This window comes from Oncorhynchus nerka, linkage group LG25, assembly GCF_034236695.1.
Source record: "Oncorhynchus nerka isolate Pitt River linkage group LG25, Oner_Uvic_2.0, whole genome shotgun sequence".
Classification (NCBI taxonomy): domain Eukaryota; kingdom Metazoa; phylum Chordata; class Actinopteri; order Salmoniformes; family Salmonidae; genus Oncorhynchus; species Oncorhynchus nerka.
In genome coordinates this window covers 49,681,676-49,702,331 of record NC_088420.1, presented here as the reverse complement: position 1 = coordinate 49,702,331, position 20,656 = coordinate 49,681,676, and the positions used below count along the sequence as shown (strand labels likewise).

General features: G+C 43.0%; 1 protein-coding gene across 1 annotated transcript in view; it reads left to right on the top strand.

Moving 5' to 3' along the window:
- Positions 1-20,046, top strand: part of LOC115109624 (homeodomain-interacting protein kinase 3-like) — a 49,252-nt gene extending 29,206 nt beyond the window's left edge. The window contains 13 exon segments of the mRNA XM_029634779.1: positions 2,932-3,055; positions 6,336-6,455; positions 7,740-7,826; positions 7,999-8,183; positions 8,365-8,518; positions 8,785-8,905; positions 9,036-9,145; positions 9,336-9,454; positions 9,568-9,726; positions 10,063-10,506; positions 10,635-10,891; positions 15,483-15,613; positions 15,785-20,046. Coding sequence (XP_029490639.1) covers positions 2,932-3,055; positions 6,336-6,455; positions 7,740-7,826; positions 7,999-8,183; positions 8,365-8,518; positions 8,785-8,905; positions 9,036-9,145; positions 9,336-9,454; positions 9,568-9,726; positions 10,063-10,506; positions 10,635-10,891; positions 15,483-15,613; positions 15,785-16,198 — 2,425 coding nt within the window. The 3' untranslated portion in view covers positions 16,199-20,046.
- The last annotated feature ends 610 nt before the right edge of the window (positions 20,047-20,656 follow it).

Here is a 20,656-nt window from a genome sequence, read left to right as displayed (position 1 = left end):
ACATCTCCACACTGGCCAATGCTTATAACGGCGATGCTAACCATAAATTCATACGTTGTGCCCCTGGCCTGAGAGGATCGAAGTTCAATATGTAGTAGGCTAGTGTCAACTAGCTGGCCTGGCGCATCGTTGTCCATGAAAGGAAGTTAGGCCGGCTAGTGTCAACTAGCTGGCCTGGCGCATCGTTGTCCATGAAAGGAAGTTAGGCTAACGAGCAAGCATTTTAGCCAGGTAACCTAGGACAATGAACTAAAAGCGTGTACTGTATGACAGTCAGACCTTTTCGTCAACATGAAGGAGGGGAGGATGTCATTTGCATTTCTCTACAAGTAGGGTGTGAGTACGTGTTTTTTTTACTCACGTGCACACCAGCACCATGGACAGCTACTTCATATTTAGCTTGGACTTAATAGTTTTTGATATCTTTTTAGTTGTCACTATATTAGACTAAGCATAAGTTAGTTGATGTTGAAATGGTGCTGGAATAGTGGAGGCAGCTCCTGTTTTCTTTTAGACTTGCAGTAACTCTCCGTGGTTAATAAACAACCGTTGATTTAGAGTCTGAAAATGTCGGAAACATTAACTTGCTTGATCCTGCTGTAGGTCATGTAACTGTTCGATACATGTAAAAATGCTATGTGGACCGTCACCTGACGTATTGCTCTCTGGTTTTGTGATGAAACACAGGTTATTGTCTCTGCTTTAGGCCTATACACACAGTGCATTCGGACAGTATTCAGACACCTTGACTTTTTCAAAATGTTACGTTACAGCCTTATAAAATGGATTCAAATCGTTTTTTGCCCCCTCATCAATCTACACACACTAACCCATAATTTAGAAATTATTGCAAATGTATAAAAATGAGAAATTGAAATCACATTTGCATAAGTATTCAGAGCCTTTACTCAGTCCAATGTTGAAGCACCTTTGGCAGTGATTTTATAGCCTCAAGTTTTCTTGGATATGACGCTGCAAGCTTGACACACCTGTATTTGGGTAGTTTCCATTATACTCTGCAGATCCTTTCAAGGGCTCTGGCTGGGTCACTCAAGGACATTCAGAGACTTGTACTGAAGCCACTCCTGTGTTGTTTTGACTGTGTGCTTAGGGTTGTTTTTTTTTTCATCAAGGATCTCTCTGTACTTTGCTCCGTTAATCTTTGCCTTGACCCTGACTAGTCTCCCAGTCCCTGAAGCTGAAAAACATCCCAGAGCATGATGCTACCACCACAATGCTTCACCTTAGGGATGGTATTGGCCAGGTGATGAACGGTGCCAGTTTTCCTTCAGACATGATGCTTGGTATTCAGGCCAAAGAGTTCAATCTTGGTTTCATCAGTCCAGATAATCTGGTTTCCTTGAGGTGCCTTTTGGCAAACTCATAGCGGGCTGTCATGTGCCTTTTTACTGATGTGTGGCTTTCGTGTGACCACTACCATGAAGGCCTGTTTTGGTGGAGTGCTGCAGAGATGGTTGTCCTTCTGGAAGGTTCTCCCATTTCCACAGAGGAACTCTGGAGCTCTGTCAGTGACAATTGGGTTCTTGGTCACCTCCCTGACCAAGTCCCTTCTCCCCCGACTGCTTAGTTTGGCCGGGCAGCCAGCTCTAGGAAGAGACTTCGTGGTTCCAAACTTCCATTTAGGAATGATGGAGGCCACCGTGTTCTTGGGGACCTTCAATGCTGCAGAAATGTTTTGGTACCCTTCCCGAGATCTGTGCCTCGACACAATCCTGTCTCAGAGCTCTACGGACAATTCCTTCAACCTCATTGCTTGATTTTTGCTCTGACATGCACTGTCAATTGTGGGATTTTTTTATAGACAGTTGGGTCCCTTTCAAAATCATGTCCAATCAATTGAATCTACCACAGGTGGACTCCAAGTTGTAGAAACATCTCAAGGATGATCAATGGAAACAGCATGCACCTGAACTGAATTTAGAGTCTCATAGCAAAGGGTCTGAATTCTTATATAAATAAGGTATTTGTTTGACATTTTTTATACATTGGCAACGATTTCTAAAAAAACTGTTTTGGCTTTGTCATTATGGGGTATTGTGTGTAGATTGACATGTTTTAATCCATTTTAGAATAAAGCTGTAACGTAACAATGTGGACAAAGTTACGGTCTGAATACTTTCCGAATGCACTGTATCATGGTGGCAAGGCATAAGAACTAACCTGTTGTAGAGCGAACAACTTCTCCAGTTATTTTACCCGCCCACCACTACTGGATATAACCTCCCATTTTGCATGCACTTCTCTGAGGGGTTGGGTTAAATGTGGAAGACACATTTCAGTTGAATACGTTCAGTTGAACAACTGACTAGGTATCTGCCCTTTCCGTAGAACTAAGAGCCTGTTTTTTTTGGTCACACCTTCTCTCGCTGAATTTGTTTCAGCATTTATCCATCGACAGACGTTTCCTGCCAGCAGGATATCAAAACCGAGTGATGATGTCACAGGTTACCTTGTGTGTCACACTATAATGGTCGCATTAGGGTGTTGCATCTGTCAAGGCAGCCGCTGTGCTCCGCCTTGGTTTTAAAATGGTAACTGATTGATTGGCCTTAATTTTTTATGGAAGTGGAACCTTGTGGTAATGCCAACAAAATTGCTTGATGGCCGTCAGTCCACGAGCGTCACTCTCGGCTTGATTAAACATTTGTTTTGTGTGCGTGTGTGCTCTGTCTCAGTATTTGTGAAGAACTAACACGAGTTCAATATACACAGTACCTAATGTGTTTGTGTGACCTCATGGTCTTCATACATGAGTTCCCACAATAAATCATGTTAGTTAAGATCTCATCTTGAGTTCCCTGCCCTCCCATGAGTATAACAAATCCAATGCCTGTTGTGTATGTGTGTAACAATGGTTGTTGAAAGTGCTCCCCACTAAACTCGTTCCTGTTTTGTATTCCCTATATACAGGGCTCCAGAGATCATCCTGGGTCTCCCATTCTGTGAGGCCATCGACATGTGGTCCCTGGGCTGTGTCATCGCTGAGCTCTTTCTGGGCTGGCCCCTCTACCCAGGAGCACTGGAGTATGACCAGGTAAATCAAAGCACCTGCCTGACATCTCCAAAGCTAGCAGACTGTCAAGGGAAGAGAGCGATACTGACAGGACTGACATCTCAGTGAAGACTGGCCACACACAGACCAGTGGAGCAGTGTAACCGCCCCTGATGCCGGTGTGCTGGTGCATTTTGAATCTAAATGTGATGGTTAAAGCCTCCACTTTTCGTTTGTTTTCTTATTGAAACCCTGTCTTATTTTGTTGGTGCTCTCTAAGCAGTGAAGCATACGAATACAAAATGTCTCATCTGGACATTAATGGAACAGGAAATTGGCTGTGTCATCTTTGATTATTTCCCTTAGGCCAGTAACTAAGTGATTGGGACTGAGTCCCCCAGCTTAAAGGGGAGATCATGGGAAAGCTCTGTGGTGTGCTGGTGTAGGGCTGTCATTCTTGGGTCTAGTGGTCATTTGGACCACGACCAGGCAGTAGTGCTTTGCTGACCATGAGCCCCCCTGACTGCTGCACCGCGCCAGCGCTGGGTCCAGTTCCATGCCACACAGCAAAATGTATTTATAAGCCTAATGCTAGACACACCACACACACTTCGACCCCAAGCCTGCACCATCAGCAGGTTCTCACTTCATTGCTCTCACTGTGTTTGTGCAGCGTTGTGGCAACCCAATTTGAATCTCTATAACATCCAAATCATCAAGCCTTAAACAGAGCCAGTTAATCTCGCCGGTCTCCTGGCTGTATTGAGAGATACAGCGGCAGCTTTGCAGAGTGAGGAAAAACCCCTGCCTCCTGTCCTAACACATGCCTGGTCTTGTAGTTTTAGCAGCTCTAAGGCACAGTGTTTTGGCTGGAAGAGGGTAGATATGACGTACCCTTTCTGAGAAATAGGCCTAACTGGCTTTACTGTCAGGGACAGATGCTAACTTGTATTTGTCATACTGTCAGTGTTACTGCTCCCACAGGAGAGCAAGTGTCAAAATCTAGTCCCGTCTATTGCTGTTTTTAAAAACAATTTTAGTAATGAACTCATGGGCAGCAATGACGTTGTTTGAATAATAAAGAAGTAGATATCTTCATTATTGTTTTTGCCATGTTACCAGATGAGCAACATGTCTTTTTGTAAGGTGATTTTTTTTTTTTTTTTGCATCTATCTAGGTCACCCTACCTCCACTTTGTGGGATTGGAAAGGTTTCCATGGCAATTTTGGAGCACATTACATCTGTCCTGGGCATGTCAGGTGGCTCTCAGCATATTGGCCTGGCAAAGTAGCAAGGGATTAGCAGCAGTACTATAATAGAAGAGTAACCGATATTCCTACTGGAATTATATTTTACAAGTGTATGACATGTGTCTATTTACTCCGTTTGGAAGACCTACATGTAACCTTTTTGATTAGCTTGGATTAGTAGAGACCGAAACACCCTGTTTGGCTTAAGTGTCTTTGTCCTGCGGGTATGTTTGGTAGGGCTGGGATAGCCGTGTGCCTGTGTCAGGCTCCCGACGTGGGGGTGACGGAATGCTGCTAATGGGAAGTTCTCCTCGACACCTCTCTCACAAACCTCACAACTCCATGACCACACTTGGCGGTCCAGTCATTGCATGCCATCAATAGCATTGCAGTGGTCAGCTCTATTTACGTCCTGCATTAAAATACTATCGTGTAGTTTGTTTTGATGAATATCTGTGTAGTGCCATCAGGGTTTTTTCAAGATCAAAATGGAGTTTTGGGTGGTTGGCGTGGCTGGGCGTGGCCAATGGTGCGGTCGCCGACCACCATTTTTAGAGGCCCTCCTGTTGACTGCAGTAACAAATGTAAATTTCCTGCAGTTCCACACATCTTGCCATGGCTTATGCTATCTGACTGACTTCAACATAACAAAATCAATGGGGGCCCTATTCAATGACAAAAAAACAATACACATTTTTGGGGGGGATTTTTGATTCTCTGTCTAGCTTTTATTTTGGTGATTGTTAGTTCTCAAAGATGATCTTATTTGAAAATATAGGTCCATTATCTTTTCTACATACTTTACATCTGGTGTTAGTCATTTAAGTTGACATGTTTGTCCATTATCCTTAATGTTGGTGATTCCTTTGTAGATGTATTCGTACCCCTTGACTTATTCCACATACAGCCTAAATTCAAATTTGATTAAATATTTTTTTTTCATCCTTCTACACACAATGCCCCATAATGACAAAGTGAAAACATGTTTTTAGAAGTGTTGTCAAATTTATTAGAGAAATATCTCATTTATATATGTATTCGCACCCGTGAGTCAATATTTTGTAGAAGCATCTTTGGCCGCGATTACAGCTTTCAGTCGACTTCGGTATGTCTGTGTCAGCTTTACACATCTGGATTTGGGGGATTTTCTCCCATTCTTCCTTGTAGATTTTCTCTAGCTTTGTTAAGTTAGATTGGTAGCAGTGGTGAACAGCCATCTTCAAGTCTTACCATAGGTTTTCACTTCGATTCCAGTCTGGGCTTTAGCTGGGCCACTCAAGGATTTTCACATTCTTGTTCTGAAGCAATTTCCAACATGGCTTTGGCTGTATGTTTGCGGTCATTGTCCTGTTAGACTGGGGTGAAGATTTACATTTCCAAGGTTATTTGCACTTTTTGATACAGGTTCTCAAGGATTTGGCTCCATTCGTTGTTCCCTCTATCCTTACCAGACTCTGTCCCTCACTGAAAGCTGCCACTATGCTTCATGGTAAGGATGGCGTTAAATGGGTGATGAGCTTTGCCTGGTTTTCTCCAGACATGGAGGGTAAAGTTTCTCATCAGACCACAGGATCTTTTACATTATGATATCTGTCCGCTCTCTCATAAAACCCAGATTGGTATAGTGTAGTAGAGCTTTCATCTCAGCCAAGATACTCTGTACTTCTGTCATTGGGTTCTCGGGACACCTCCCTGACCAAGGTCCTTCTTGCCGGTTTGGTCGGACGGCCAGCTCTAGGCAGAGCATGATCAAAGGAAATTGGATGCACCTGAGCTCATTTTGGAAGTTCATAGCAAAGTGGTGTGAATATTTGTATAAATGAGATTATATTTTCATTTAGTTTCATTTTCAATAAATTAGTTAAAATAAAAATGTGTTCACTTTGTCATTATATTTGTGTATAGATGGGTGAGAAAATCAATATAATCAGGCTGTAACACAACAAAATGTGGAATAAGTCAAGGGGTATGAATACTTTCTGAAGGCTCTGTATATTAGTAGGTTCAACAAGCAGGAATATGATGTAAACGCTGCAATCATATTGTCTTCCTCTGTCTTTCTCCTACACAGATTCGCTACATATCTCAGACACAAGTGTTGCCGGGGGAGCAACTGCTAAACGCGGGGACCAAGACGTCCCGCTTCTTCTGCAAAGAGTCCGACTCGCCTTATGCTTCCTGGAGACTGAAGGTAACATTGACACTCTCTGATTCCTGAACATGGGCATCCTAGACCAGGGCTAGGCAACTACACTGAACAAAAATATATAAACATCAACATGTGAAATGTTAGTCCCATGTTTCCTGAGCTGAAATAAAAGGTCCCAGAAATGTTCCTTAACATTTCTCTCAAATGTTGTGCACAAATTTGTTTACATCCCTGTTAGTGAGCATTTCTCCTTTTGAAAAGATAATCCATCCACCTGACAGTGTCAATGTTATCAAGAAGCTGATTAAGCAGCATGATCATTACACTGGTGCACCTTGTGCTGGGGACAATAAAAGGCCACTATAAAATGTGCAGTTTTGTCACACAACACAATGCCACAAAGTTTTGAGGGAGCATGCAATTGGCATGCTGACTGCAGGAATGTCCATTAGAGCTGTTGCTAGAAGGTTGAATGTTCATTTCTCTACCATAAGCTGCCTCCAATGTCGTTTTAGAGAATTTGGCAGTACGTCCAACTGGCCTCACAATCGCAGACCATGTATGGCATGGTGTGGGCGAGTGTTTGCTCATGTCAATGTTAACCCCACCGCCACCATGGGGCACTCTTATGGTATGGGCAGGCATAAACTACGGAACACAAACACAATTGCATTTTTTCAATGGCAATTTGAATGTAGAGATACCTTGACAAGATCCTGAGGCCCATCGTCATGCCATTCATCCGCCGCCATCACCTCATGTTTCAGCATTAAAATGCACGGCCCCGTGTCGTAATGATCTGTACACAATTCCTGGAAGCTGAAAATGTCCGTTCTTCCATGGCCTGCATACTCACGACATGCCATCCATTGAGCGTGTACAACAGCGTGTTCCAGTTCCCGCCAATATCCAGCAACTTCGCCAGCCATTGATTAAGCCGATGATTTGTCATAGCAGATGGTAGGGTGGCCGGAACATAATTGTAATAATTTTGACTACTGCAAACGGGCCACAACTAAGCCAAAAATCTATTGTATTTGATTACATTGAGACACGATCACATATCTATTTTATTTGTGGGAATACTTGGAACAGATTTCCTGAATTATTATTATTATTATTATTAGTTTATTTTTTTGCTGAGCTGGTGATTTTATTTTTCAGGTTTTTGTGCAAAAAATAAATCACTCACGGACTAAAAACCGAAACGCCTGTTGCCGACCCCTGTCATAAACCATCAACAGACCCAGTTCTGAGTACACTAGGTAGAATTCTAGAGAATGCATGTTCACAATTGAAGACTCCTCACATTTTCTGTTTCTGCAGACGACAGAGGAGCATGAGACTGAGACGGGGATGAAATCCAAAGAGGCCAGGAAGTACATTTTTAGCAGTCTGGATGACATAGCACATGTGAGTACATTTGCTTAAATGTGTCAGATAATCACATCATTCAAAGTACGAATTTGCGTACAAGTAAATTATGATGTGTGAAAACGACCATATGATACAGTAGTGTGACAAGTGAATACCTGTGTATTTTGATACATAGTAGCTAAAGATGTTGGTTTTGTTTTGCTGCCAGGTGAATCTGGTGCTGAATATGGATGGCAGTGACTCGCTGGCAGAGAAGGCAGACCGGATGGAGTTTGTGGGCCTGCTGAAGACCATGTTGCTGATTGATGCTGAGAAGAGGCTTGCTCCCTCAGATGCCCTCAACCATCCCTTTGTCACCATGCAGCACCTTCTAGACTTCCCCCACAGCAATCAGTAAGTCTAACCTAGGGCTAAACAATAACATAACAAACCCAACAAAAGCTCTTCCATGCTCTACCAAGAAATTAACTACAAACTGATTACAGATGGACACTGATCAGAAGTAGGCTGCAATGTTCCATGAATGCGCTCTGCCCGATCGTCCATCTCACCCGTTCTCCTCCCTTTTCTCCAGTGTTCAATCGTGTTTCCACATCATGGATGCCTGTCAATCACGTCCCAACACTTACGATACACTCAACCGCAACAAAGCACCATTCCACAGACCCTCAAACAACTCAGCTGGACTGCCAATGGCCTTCAATAAAATGGGATCGGTTCACTCCCAGGTAATCTATTCATCACAATTACAAGAAGCTTAATGTATGGCCTGAATGGATGTAAACTGGAAATCTGTTACATTTATGGTTGGGGTAAATAGACTTCTTATTTAACCAATATTGCCACCTACAGGATTATTGGTGCTATTGAATTGCTATTAATTGCTATTAATATTTACCTATAATGGTACTGCTGTCTCTCTCACTTCAGTGCCTGAAGTAAATAATGAAAAGAAAGGTTGATTAAACTTAACCCCCCCCCCCCCCCCATGCAGGCTTTGACACAGTCTGCTCCCTCTGTGATGCATCCTGGGATGCTGCAGACTGGAAATGGTCAGTTTGGGTGTAACGACTCCTTTCAGCCAGCCCTCATCCTTTGCCCCCCAACCATGCAAGGTATGGAGCGCCTCAAATTAGCACACAGTCGAGTCATTTCATGAGAGATACAACATTAATGCTGGATTTACAGTGGCCTTGTCGATCAAAGTTCAAATCCAATACTAGGCTATGCTTGTTGTTTTTGTAGGTAACCCAAACCAGTCAGGATATGCAGTTCGGATGGAGAGCACGATACCAATGGTGAACCAAGCCCCTCCCATACAGCCTTTGCAGATGCGACCTGGAGTTATGGCACAGGTGAGACTGGCTCACATTGGAGATATTTGTATACAGGGGTCAGATGCCACACTGTACTTAGTTGAGGTCCTTGACTCATGCTAGTCGGAGGTAACACTTTCAAGTGAGGCGGTTCGGGAGTTTGACGCTTCCCTTACCGCATCTTAAAGGTTTATGGCGTGCTAATGATTCCTGTCTTGGTTCTTTGCAGCAACCGTGGCCAAGTAGAGGCCAGCAAATCCTGGTACCAGCCTGGCAGCAAGTGGCTCCTCCTACCTCCTCTATGGCTTCTGATAATGTGGCTGGCCCACAGAGGCTCAGTGACTGGGGGTGAGTTAGTTCACCATTGAAGAAATTACATTTTTAACACGTATGTCACTTTCCTCTTTCTTTGTACTGTGGAGATAAAACGTATATAATGTTGTTGTTTTGCCTTTTTAAAGGAAAGTACAGCAACACAGCAATCATTACACCAACATGATACAGCCTATTCTAACCAACCAAATGACCATATCCGGTCCACAACCAATCAACATTGGTATTGCACATGTGGTGTGGCCACAGCCGCACGCCAACAAGAGGAACCAGACCAGTCAGAACAGGTGAGATTTCCTTCTTCCGCCCAATGCTTCTCCTCTATGTTCCAGTTAGATAGTGTCCATGGCAAATCAATGCTGTTGAATTGACCCGAGTTCATTGTTTCTGGCTTGATAAATGATTGATTTTGCATCATCATGATAATGTGACTGGTGACACTTTGCTTCTTGAAAGTCTAATATCTTTAACTTTACTGTTTTGGGACTATAAAAAAATGTAAATGTATAGTTTTGAGTGGATTTTCCCTTTAAGTGAGTGTACTACTTAATCATAGTCATATTGTTCTTACATAAACAATAGTCAATGTACGGATAAACAACTTTTACTCTACTACCTATTAGGAGCATGAACTACTCACACAACAACAGGGACATCCAAATCTCAATGTGCCGATCTCCAAAGATGTCCGACCGTGTTAGTAACACAGGAGGAGGCGATTCGTCCCATCGGGAGAGGCCTGTGGAGGTTCAGCAGGAAAGAAGTGAAGAAGTGAGCTGCTGTAAGGCAGTGGAGGACGAGCGGATAGATATGTCCCACCAGCAGCGAGAGTCTGTGGTCATCGATGACCTACCCAGCCCCACCCTCAGCGTAATCAGTATCAGCAGTGACACGGATGGGGAGGAGGATTCTTCCTGCAGGTGCAAAGGCGGCTCTGACTGCGAGGCTTGTAAGGGCTCTCTGAACATGGAGAGGGTGTGCTCCCTCAGCAGCCCAGACAGCACCCTCAGCACCAGCTCCTCTGCCTCGGTGCAGTCCAGCCCGTCCCCCTGCAAGAGGCCCAACAGGTACTGCCAAACTGCACAACTTTTGATAACTTGCCTGAGGGGTCAAAGTCTTGATCATCAGTAGCACGCCTGTGCATTTAGTTGTTCTGTTAGTTATTCTGTTACTGATTGTGTTTGTCTGTTTTCAGCATGTCTGAGGATGATGGTCATGGGAGCGGCTGCGAGACTGTAGACGGTTCCCCCGCCTCGGACTCCAGCCAGAGCCACAGCCCCTACCTGGAGAGCCGCTATCTAGGCAACCACAACCATCAGTCCCTGGGTATGACGACGCGTGGCATGGACCCCGAGAACGAGCCCAGCAAGCTCCCAGTGAGAACCATGGTGGTGCCCCCTATGAGGGTGGTGCAGAACAACAACAACATGGACCAGCATACAGACAGAACGGGTCAGTTTCTATTTGCAGAATTTCATGTCAAAATTGTTTCAGTATTAACAGTAAGAATAGGCCTATACAGTTATCTTTTGTTTCAGTTTTGTGTAATGCAAAGGCCTGGTTAGAACTGATCTCTGAACTGTTCAAAGTTAATTTATGGATTTTTTTTCCTCAATGCGTTTGAGCCAATTATTGTGTTGTTACAAGGTGGTATACGGAATATAGCCCTATTTGGTAAAATACCAAGTCCGTATTATGGAAAGAACAGCTCAAATATGTTAAGAGAAACAACAGTCCATCATTACTTTAAGACAAAGGTCAGTCAATCTGGAAAATTTCAAGAACTTCTTAAAGTGCAGTTGCAAAAGCCATCAAGCACTATGATGAAACTGGCTCATGATGAAACTGGCTCTTTCTGCCACAGGAAAGGAAGACCCAGAGTTACCTCTGCTGCAGGGGATAAGTCCATTAGAATTACCAGCCTCAGAAATTGTAGCCCAAATAAATGCTTCACAGAGTTCAAGTAACAGACACATCTCAACATCAACTGTTCAGAGGAGGCCTTCATGGTCAAATTGCTGCAAAGAAACCACTGCTAAAGGACACCAATAAGAAGAAGAGACTTGCTTCGGCCAAGAAACACGATTTAATGTACATTAGACCGGTGGAAATCTGTCCTTTGGTCTGATGTGTCCAAATTTGATAAATTTGGTTCCAAGCGCTGTGTCTTTGTGAGACGCAGAGTAGGTGAACGGATGATCTCTGCATGTGTGAGTCCCACCATGAAGCATGGAGGAGGTGTGATGGTTTTGGGGTGCTTTGCTGGTGACGCTGTTGGGGATTTGTTTAGAATTCAAGGCACACTTAACCAGCATGGCTACCACATTATTCTGCAGCGATGCACCATCCCATCTGGTTTTGGCTTAGTGGGACTATCATTTGTTTTTCATCAGGACAGTGACCCAACACACACCTCCAGGCTGTGTAAGGGCTATTTGACCAAGAAGGAGAGTGGTGGAGTGCTGCATCAGATGCCCTGACCTCCACAATCCCCCTCTCAACCCAATTGAGATGGTTTGGGATGAGTTGGACCATAGAGTAAAGGAAAAGCAGCCAACAAGTGCTCAGCATATGTGGGAACTCCTTCAAGACTGTTGGGAAAGCATTCCAGGTGAAGCTGATTTGAGAGAATGCAAAGTGGCTACTGTTTAACAATTGTTCTATTTCATAGTTTTGATGTCTTCACTAGTATTCTACAATATAGAAAATAGTAAAAATAAAGAAAAACCCTTGAGTGAGTAGGTGTGCAAAAATTAAATGTTTTTTTTTTGGGGGGGGGTAAGTCAAAGATAATGGACTTATATATTTTATATTAGTATAATCTTTGAGAACTAACAATCACCTAAATTAGATCTAGTCAGAGAATAGAAAATTCAGAAAACAGTCCATTTTTAGCTGTATTTATTTTGTTTGAGCGAAAGAACACCGCATGGCAAAATTGATGGAATTGTAGAAAATTTGCATAAAAACCTCATATGTCTCTCGGCTTCATGGAGAAATGTGTAGAAATGCAGGAAACAGCTGACTGAAGAGAGGACGGCTGGGATTTGTGAGGTTAAATTACTTTTTGCGGTAACGTGGACTTTTAAAATAATGTTTTGGTCACTTTTGAATGCTGGCGGTGCTTTCACTCTAGTGGTCGCATGAGACGGAGTCTACAACCCACACAAGTGGCTCAGGTAGTGCAGCTCATCCAGGATGGCACATCAATGCGAGCTGTGGGAAGAAGGTTTACTGTGTCTGTCAGTGTAGTGTCCAGAGCATGGAGGCGCTACCAGGAGACAGGCCAGTACACCAGGAGACGTGGAGGAGGGCAACAACCCAGCAGCAGGACCGCTACCTCCGCCTTTGTGCAAGGAGGAGCACTGCCAGAGCCCTGCAAAATGACCTCCAGCAGGCCACAATTGTGCATGTGTCTGCTCAAATGGTCAGAAACAGACTAAATTTTTAAAAATATATATATATATATATTTTTTCACCTTTATTTAACCAGGTAGGCTAGTTGAGAACAAGTTCTCATTTGCAACTGCGACCTGGCCAAGATAAAGCATAGCAGTGTGAACAGACAACACAGAGTTACACATGGAGTAAACAATTAACAAGTCAATAACACAGTAGGAAAATAAAGGGGAGTCTATATACATTGTGTGCAAAAGGCATGAGGAGGTAGGCGAATAATTAAAATTTTGCAGATTAACACTGGAGTGATAAATGATCAGATGGACATGTACAGGTAGAGATATTGGTGTGCAGAAAAGTAAATAAATACAGTATGGGGATGAGGTAGGTGAAAATGGGTGGGCTATTTACCAATAGACTATGTACAGCTGCAGCGATCGGTTAGCTGCTCAGATAGCAGATGTTTGAAGTTGGTGAGGGAGATAAGTCTCCAACTTCAGCGATTTTTGCAATTCGTTCCAGTCACAGGCAGCAGAGGGTGGTATGAGGGCCCGACGTCCACAGGTGGGGGTTGTGCTTACAGCCCAACACTGTGCAGGATGTTTTTCACCCAGTGCTCTTCACAGATGAAAGCAGGTTCACACTGAGCACGTGACAGACATGACAGAGTCTGGAGACGCCGTGGAGAACGTTCTGCTGCCTGCAACATCCTCCAGCATGACCGGTTTGGCGGTGGGTCAGTCATGGTGTGGGGTGGCATTTCTTTAGGGGGCCGTACGGCCCTCCATGTGCTCGCCAGAGGTAGCCTGACTGCCATTAGGTACCAAGATGAGATCCTCAGACCCCTTGTGAGACCATATGCTGGTGCGGTTGGCCCTGGGTTCCTCCTAATGCAAGACCATGCTAGACCTCATGTGGCTGGAGTGTGTCAGCAGTTCCTGCAAGAGGAAGGCATTGATGCTATGGACTGGCCCGCCCGTTCCCCAGACCTGAATCCAATTGAGCACATCTGGAACATCATGTCTCGCTCCATCCACCAACGCCACTTTGCACCACAGACTGTCCAGGAGTTGGCAGATGCTTTAGTCCAGGTCTGGGAGGAGATCCCTCAGGAGTCCATCCGTCACCTCATCAGGAGCATGCTCAGGTGTTGTAGGGAGGTCATACAGGCACGTGGAGGCCACACACACTACTGAGCCTCATTTGGACTTGTTTTAAGGACATTACATCAAAGTTGGATCAGCCTGTAGTGTGGTTTTCCACTTTCATTTTGAGTGTGAATCCAAACCTCCATGGGTTGATAAATTAGATTGATAATTTTTGTGTGATTTTGTTGTCAGCACATTCAACGATGTAAAGAAAAAAAGTATTTAATAAGAATATTATTTGGGGAGTTTCTCACATTTGTTCTCTGCAGATCCTCAGGTTTGATGGGGAGCGTCGCTGCGCAGCAATTTTCAGGTCTCCAGAGATGTTCGGTCGTGTTCAAGTCCGGGCTCTGGCTGGGTAACTCAAAGACATTGAGACTTGTCCCATAGGCCACTCGTGTTGTCTTTGCTGGGTGCTTAGGGTCGTTGTCCTGTGGAAGGTGTATCTTTGCCCCAGTTTGAGAACCTGCTCCAGAGCGCTCAGAACTTCAAGGATCTTGACTCGTCTCCTGGTCCGTCCTGCTGAAAAACATCCCCACAGCGTGATGCTGCCACCATGCTTCACCGTAGGGATTGTGCAAGGTTTTCTCCAGATGTGACACTTGGCATTCAGGCCAAAGAGTTAAATCTTGCTTTCATCAGACCAGATTATCATGTTTCTCTTGGTCTGAGTTTTTAGGTGCCTTTTGGCAAACTCCAAGTGGGTTGTCATGTGCCTTTTCACTGAGGAGTGGCTTCTGTCTGGCCGCTCTACCATAAAGCCCTGATTGATGGAGTGCTGCAGAGATGGTTGTCCTTCTGGAAGGTTCTCCAGAGGAACTCTAGAGCACTGTCGGAGTGACCATCGGGTTCTTGGTCACCTCCCTGACTAAGGCCCTTCTCTAATTGCTTAGTTTGGCCGGGCGGCTAGCTCTAGGAAGAGTGTTGGTGGTTCCAAACTTCTTCCATTTAAGAATGATGGAGGCCACTGTGTTCTTGGGGACCTTCAATGTTGCAAAATGTTTTGGTACCTTTCCCCAGATCTGTGTCTCGACACAATCCTGTCTCAGAGCTCTATGGACAATTCCTTTGACCTCATGGCTTGGTTTTTGCTCTGACATGCACTGCCAACTGTGGGTCCTTTATATAAACAGGTGTGTGCCTTTTCCAATTAATGTTCAATCAATTGAATTTACCACAGGTGGACTCTAATCTAGTTTCAGAAACATCTCAAGGATGAGCAAATTAAACAGGATGTACTGGAGCTTAATTTGCTTGGGTATTCAAACCAGCGACCTGCTGTTTACCGGCCCTACTCTTACTAATGGGCTTTATTACCACCAGCAAGGAGGAGCAATTGTAATTCTGTCTGCCGAAGTTTCTCTCTCTGTGTTTATTTTAGCAAAGCATGCTCTTGTTTCCAGTGGGTCCTTATTGGTGTTTTACCCAGTCATATATATTAAAATACTTAACTTATCTGTTAGTCTTACCGATCCCTTTTGTGGTTTCTCTTGCAGTCTTCGAAATCTCGTGCCAGTCCAAAGGGCGTTGCGCCCCCGGACGACTGAACCACCACTCCACACCTCTCCATCCCCGGCAGCAACAGAAGATAACTGCGTTCCAGCAGCAGCCCCTGGGCTTTGGCCAGGTCAGTCCCCCCTTCTTACTGGTGTCTTCCAGGTTTTGTCATTCAAATCTAATTCTACCTGCATCATTTTACTTTGTTGACATTTTAGTAATTTAGCAGGTGCTCTTATCAAGAACGATTTAGACACCACTACAAACTAACGGTTTCTCCCTCTCCTCTGCCCACCCTCAGGTCCAGCATTACGGCTCCTGCAACAAGGAGTGGAACGGAAACTATGGGCAGCACCGGCGGCCGCACGCTTACATCCCTCCCACGGTGCACGGCCATGCTTTCACCCTCCCCCACAGCAGCCCCACCCACAACTCGGGACACCACCCCCAGGCCGCCCTACTCTCCTACCCTCCCTCGGCGCCCGTCGCCCACCTTCTGGCCTCGCCCTGCGCCCAGCGGCCCATTCTGCAGCCCACATACGGCATTGTCCACCAGGTGACCATGGGCATCAACCACCGGCTGCTGCCCTCGCCCACCATCCATCACCAGGGCCAGTACAAACCCCTCTTTCCACCACACTCCTACATCGCCTCTCCCGCCTATACAGGTTTTCCCCTCAGCCCCACCAAACTCAACCAGTACCCTTACATCTGAGAACCAGCCACCCAGTGCCATGGGCCAGCAGGGGCAGCCAGCAGTGACAACTACAACCAAGGCCTTCATCTGTCATCTCTCATGTTATGACGGATAAAGAATCCCCTTTGACTTTAACAAATCATGTTGGTTGATGGTGATGATAATAGAATTGAAACCGTTAGCTTTAAAAAATATAATTTAAAAAACATAATGGAAAAAGAATGAATGAATCAGTGAATGATTAAGAAATTCTCACTTTTAATGTGTTTTTGCACATTTGCTCTGCTTTGTCATTTGGATCGAATGGTTCTCTCTATGAAATGGGTCAAATGGAGGGGTTAGAGGTCGTTTTCTCAACCCCCACTTTTCCTGTTTTTCTGTATTGCCTTCTATCTAGCATGTGTGCTAATCACATCACTCATTAAGCCATCCCAGTCTCCAGTGCTAGGACAGCAGAAGTTTGTCTCCGTTCGTTTGTTGGTTCATTGTGGTGTAAAGGTGTTACTGTGTTGTTTGCTAATGTCCTCTGTGTTTTCAGTGTGATACCGTCGGTGGTCTGAAAAGGTTGTTCCACACACTGCATGACGTCGCATGGGCAAAATAACTTAGTCGAGTCGTTGACAGATGCTTAGATGTCACTCTTTCTATGTGTACTGTGAGACTTGCTGCATCGTAACTTGTTCCCACACCTACTAGTGCCTTAAATATATGAGGTTGTTAATGTTACTTATCGCGCGTGTGTATATATATATAAAAAATAAATGTACTGGACTGCAGCACTTGAAGATTATTTTTACTCTGATATGCTTATCAGATAATCAAATAAGTCTTGCTTATTTGGCCTCATTGTATATTTGAGTAGTTGAGCTTCTTTTACCAGAGGACGCCAGCATGCTTTGCTGTGGCAAATGTTTATTTGGTTTGGACTTTTCCCAAATGAACTAATGTACATAAAACACAATTTGAATGATTTTAATATTTGATAATCAATTTCTAGTCACTTAGTACTTAATTACTAACAGTATTGACACTGTTTTTTTGAAACTGCAGTACAATCTAGATATTAGGCGCTGGTTTGCTGTGTTATGGTTTTTTACAGCCTTTTTCTTAGATTAATACTGATGTGAGGCATAACGTTGACTATCGACAAACATGCAAATAGTTGGTTGGTTCTTGGTACAATATGATCTCATTATCTTCAGAACACCTATACAGTGTTTGATATACCCATTTATCAACCTACAGTATAATTGCTGGACTATGTAGTGCTTGACAAGGTGTATTGGTTGAGTGCAATTTGCTTTCATTGTTCCATTTAAAGATTTGTCGTCGTCAACTGCTTAGTGCTTATTTTCTACATTCCGTCAGGGAGGAAATATATTTTGAATTTTGTTTTTAATTGCTTGCATGAGCATTAGATTTTTGTCTTTCCTTACTTTTCAAATGCTCTTTCAGCACCAAAGACTAATTCATATCCTAAGCAAGGTAGCTACTCTTTTTCCGTTGGCCTCAAGTATTCTGGAGTCATCGAGATGAAATATATTTTAAAAAGGTTTGAGGTTTTATTTTCAGCATTTTGGGCAAGTTGTATGATATATTATGTATTGAATGTATCATAGATAAGCTGCTAGCTATGTACTGATTGCCACATCAAAATGATTAACTTAGTTCTTACTGTGTTCTTACTTTTGTATAGTTTTAATTACCATATAACAGAGGTGGATTTTATTTTAGTATAGAGTTTACTTAATGGCATTAAGACTTGTTAGTGCCTCTGTATATTTGCTTTGACGTTTTGAAGTGCGATTGTATCTACTGTATTGCAAGTAATGGAATTTAGCGTTTTTGTTGGGTTTTTTCTGTTTTTTTTGTTTGTGTGCCTATAGCATCAGTATTTTATCTTATTAAATATAGGTTGGGTTCATCATTGCATACAGTAATTGATGTGTTGACGATTTTGTGTTGATTTTCAGTTATTGTTCTGTTAACACGCTCAAAAGCCTACATCTTACTCACATTATCATTGTTTTGACAGATCTGTATTACCATGCAGATATATTTACTGCAACACATCTATTTGGTCCTTATCTAAACATTGGGCTACAGGGAGGCCTTCTTCACACACACATTTGTTATGAAATGCATCAGTAAGCACTTGTTCAAATTTATTTAACTCTCCATATGCTTATCAGGTTCAGTATAAGGCAAAATCCCACACAGTTTTTGTGAAATTGCTGTGCTCTGTGGACTTTGACTATGATTTTTTTTCTAGGCATTTATTTTAAGCCTAAGAAAATGTTCTAAACCCACTTTTTGTATCTAAAGTGGATTGAGAGAGATTTTCTACAGATTATTCTGACCTATTCCTAGTTGATTGACTGAGGCAAATGGGTGGGATTTTTCTTCAATCTTTAATCCAAACAAGGGGGTTGTCAAATGACTGATCTTTTTCGCTTTCAAATCTTGCCACTCCTTTTGTAGTCTCATTACATTGTGGACTGAGAGATTTGTTTACTCACTATCCCCACAACCCCAGACACACACGGATGCATTTTTTTTTGTCATTCTGACTGTCTACAACCTAGTGCCTTTTTAGATATGTGGTCCAGAGAATAACTGTTGGTCGATAACTCCCTGACCCCTAGGCAGTCCCCTCTCCCGCAGAGGGGTGGCAGTAGAGTCAGACGTGGACGCTCCTCAACAGAATAGAGTATTACACATCCAAGCGGCGGGATGTTAGGATTAAGCAGCATCTTGTTATTTCAGGACTTCTGTCTCCAAATCCAAATATGTTTTACATGTTTGCCAACAAGTGAGAAAGCATTCTGCTTTTGGACTCGTGTACAGTATAATAGAGCTGACAAATCCAATGCATTCTTCTCTCTGAGAAGCTCTTATGGGTGCTGGCTTCTATCTTCAGATCACGCAACCCCAATGCGCAACCTTAGACCATATGGTCTGAATCCATAAAGCTTTTCTACAGAATATAAAAATACAAATGTTATTCTTAGTCAGGGAATATTTTTTTACACTCTTCACCCAAGACACAGTTTATCTCTTATTGGACATGCACAAATGCAAAGCTTTACATACAATGTGAATGTATATGTGGAGTTGAACATATGGTTTGTGGAGTTGAACATATGGTTTGCGGACTTGACAAAATGTAGTTTTGTTTTAGTTTTCGATTGGCTACAGAGAATTCTGTTCTGTGTATATGATCAACATCCATATAGCAGCCTTAGTTTTGATGTATCACTTGTTGGTATTTGCTTTAACATCCCACGTAAATATTAGGTCCAAAGTTGTCACATATACTGCAATTGTATTGTTTTATGACTTCCTATATGATTCATTCAGGGTCTTTTGTATTCTACTGTATTAACCTTCCAATCCTTACCACTTTGTTTCATTGCTTTGGATCTTTTTTGCAGTAATTTCACTGTTAGCACAAGTTGTATTTCACTTCAATTTATTGGATAATATACGGTATCTAAACAACACAGCATATAGACTTGATTGTGAAATTGGAACTGTTACTGGTTTAATGTGTAGTTTTTGTGGCTTTATGATTTTGTTTGCTTTTGATTTTATGCTACACTAGTTTGCCATGTAGCAAATGCACTGTGCAATATATATATATATACATTATGAGGACTGGGACAATTTATTATTTTGGATGTAATGTCTTTTACAGTTTGCGGTCGTATTTCTCTCTAGTTCTCAGTGATTTCAATGTGACCAAGCCTTATGTACTTTGTCATAAAAAGCGGGTTTTCCTGGTGAATATTGGCGAGTGTCAAATTAAGAATTGGTGTACTATTGTCAAGATTCACTTTGAATAAAAAAAAAATGATATTGCTTCAGCCATCTTGTTTGTCACTGTGTTACCCCAGTTTAGCATAAGGTATTTGCTTTACTAACTTGTATTTTAGTTTGTCCATTTTCAGATGCGGTACAATACAGTAGATGAAACGGGTCGAAGCCAATAGCACCACCCTGTGCAAGCAGAGTAGAAGAGCACTACCTGTATTTTGATTGCATTGACCATGTACAGTATAGGGCATGGTAAATCATAGTGATGTAGATGACACCATGTTCCTCAGCTAATGCCTGGAGTGTTCTAAATAATAGCAGACATGTTAATATAAGCTGTCATTTTGAAACCAGGCCATTTTTTAAATAACATGCAATGCTGTTCACAAACCCAGATCTCAAATGTCTCATCACTTATGTATGCGATACCATTGGCCCGCCCTGGCTGCCCCCTGGTGACAACCTGTCATTTTTGAAGCTCAATTTGAATTCATGCAAATCAAATTGGTGATAGAATTAGCGTTTTCCAGTTGGTTTACTATTGATGACTTATTAGTTTGGTTTGCCATCTATACCCAGAAGCGGTCGTCTCACTGAGAATGCCAAATATTTTTAGCAGTCAATGCTGGCGTCACTGGCGTGAAATGACGGGTTTGAAAG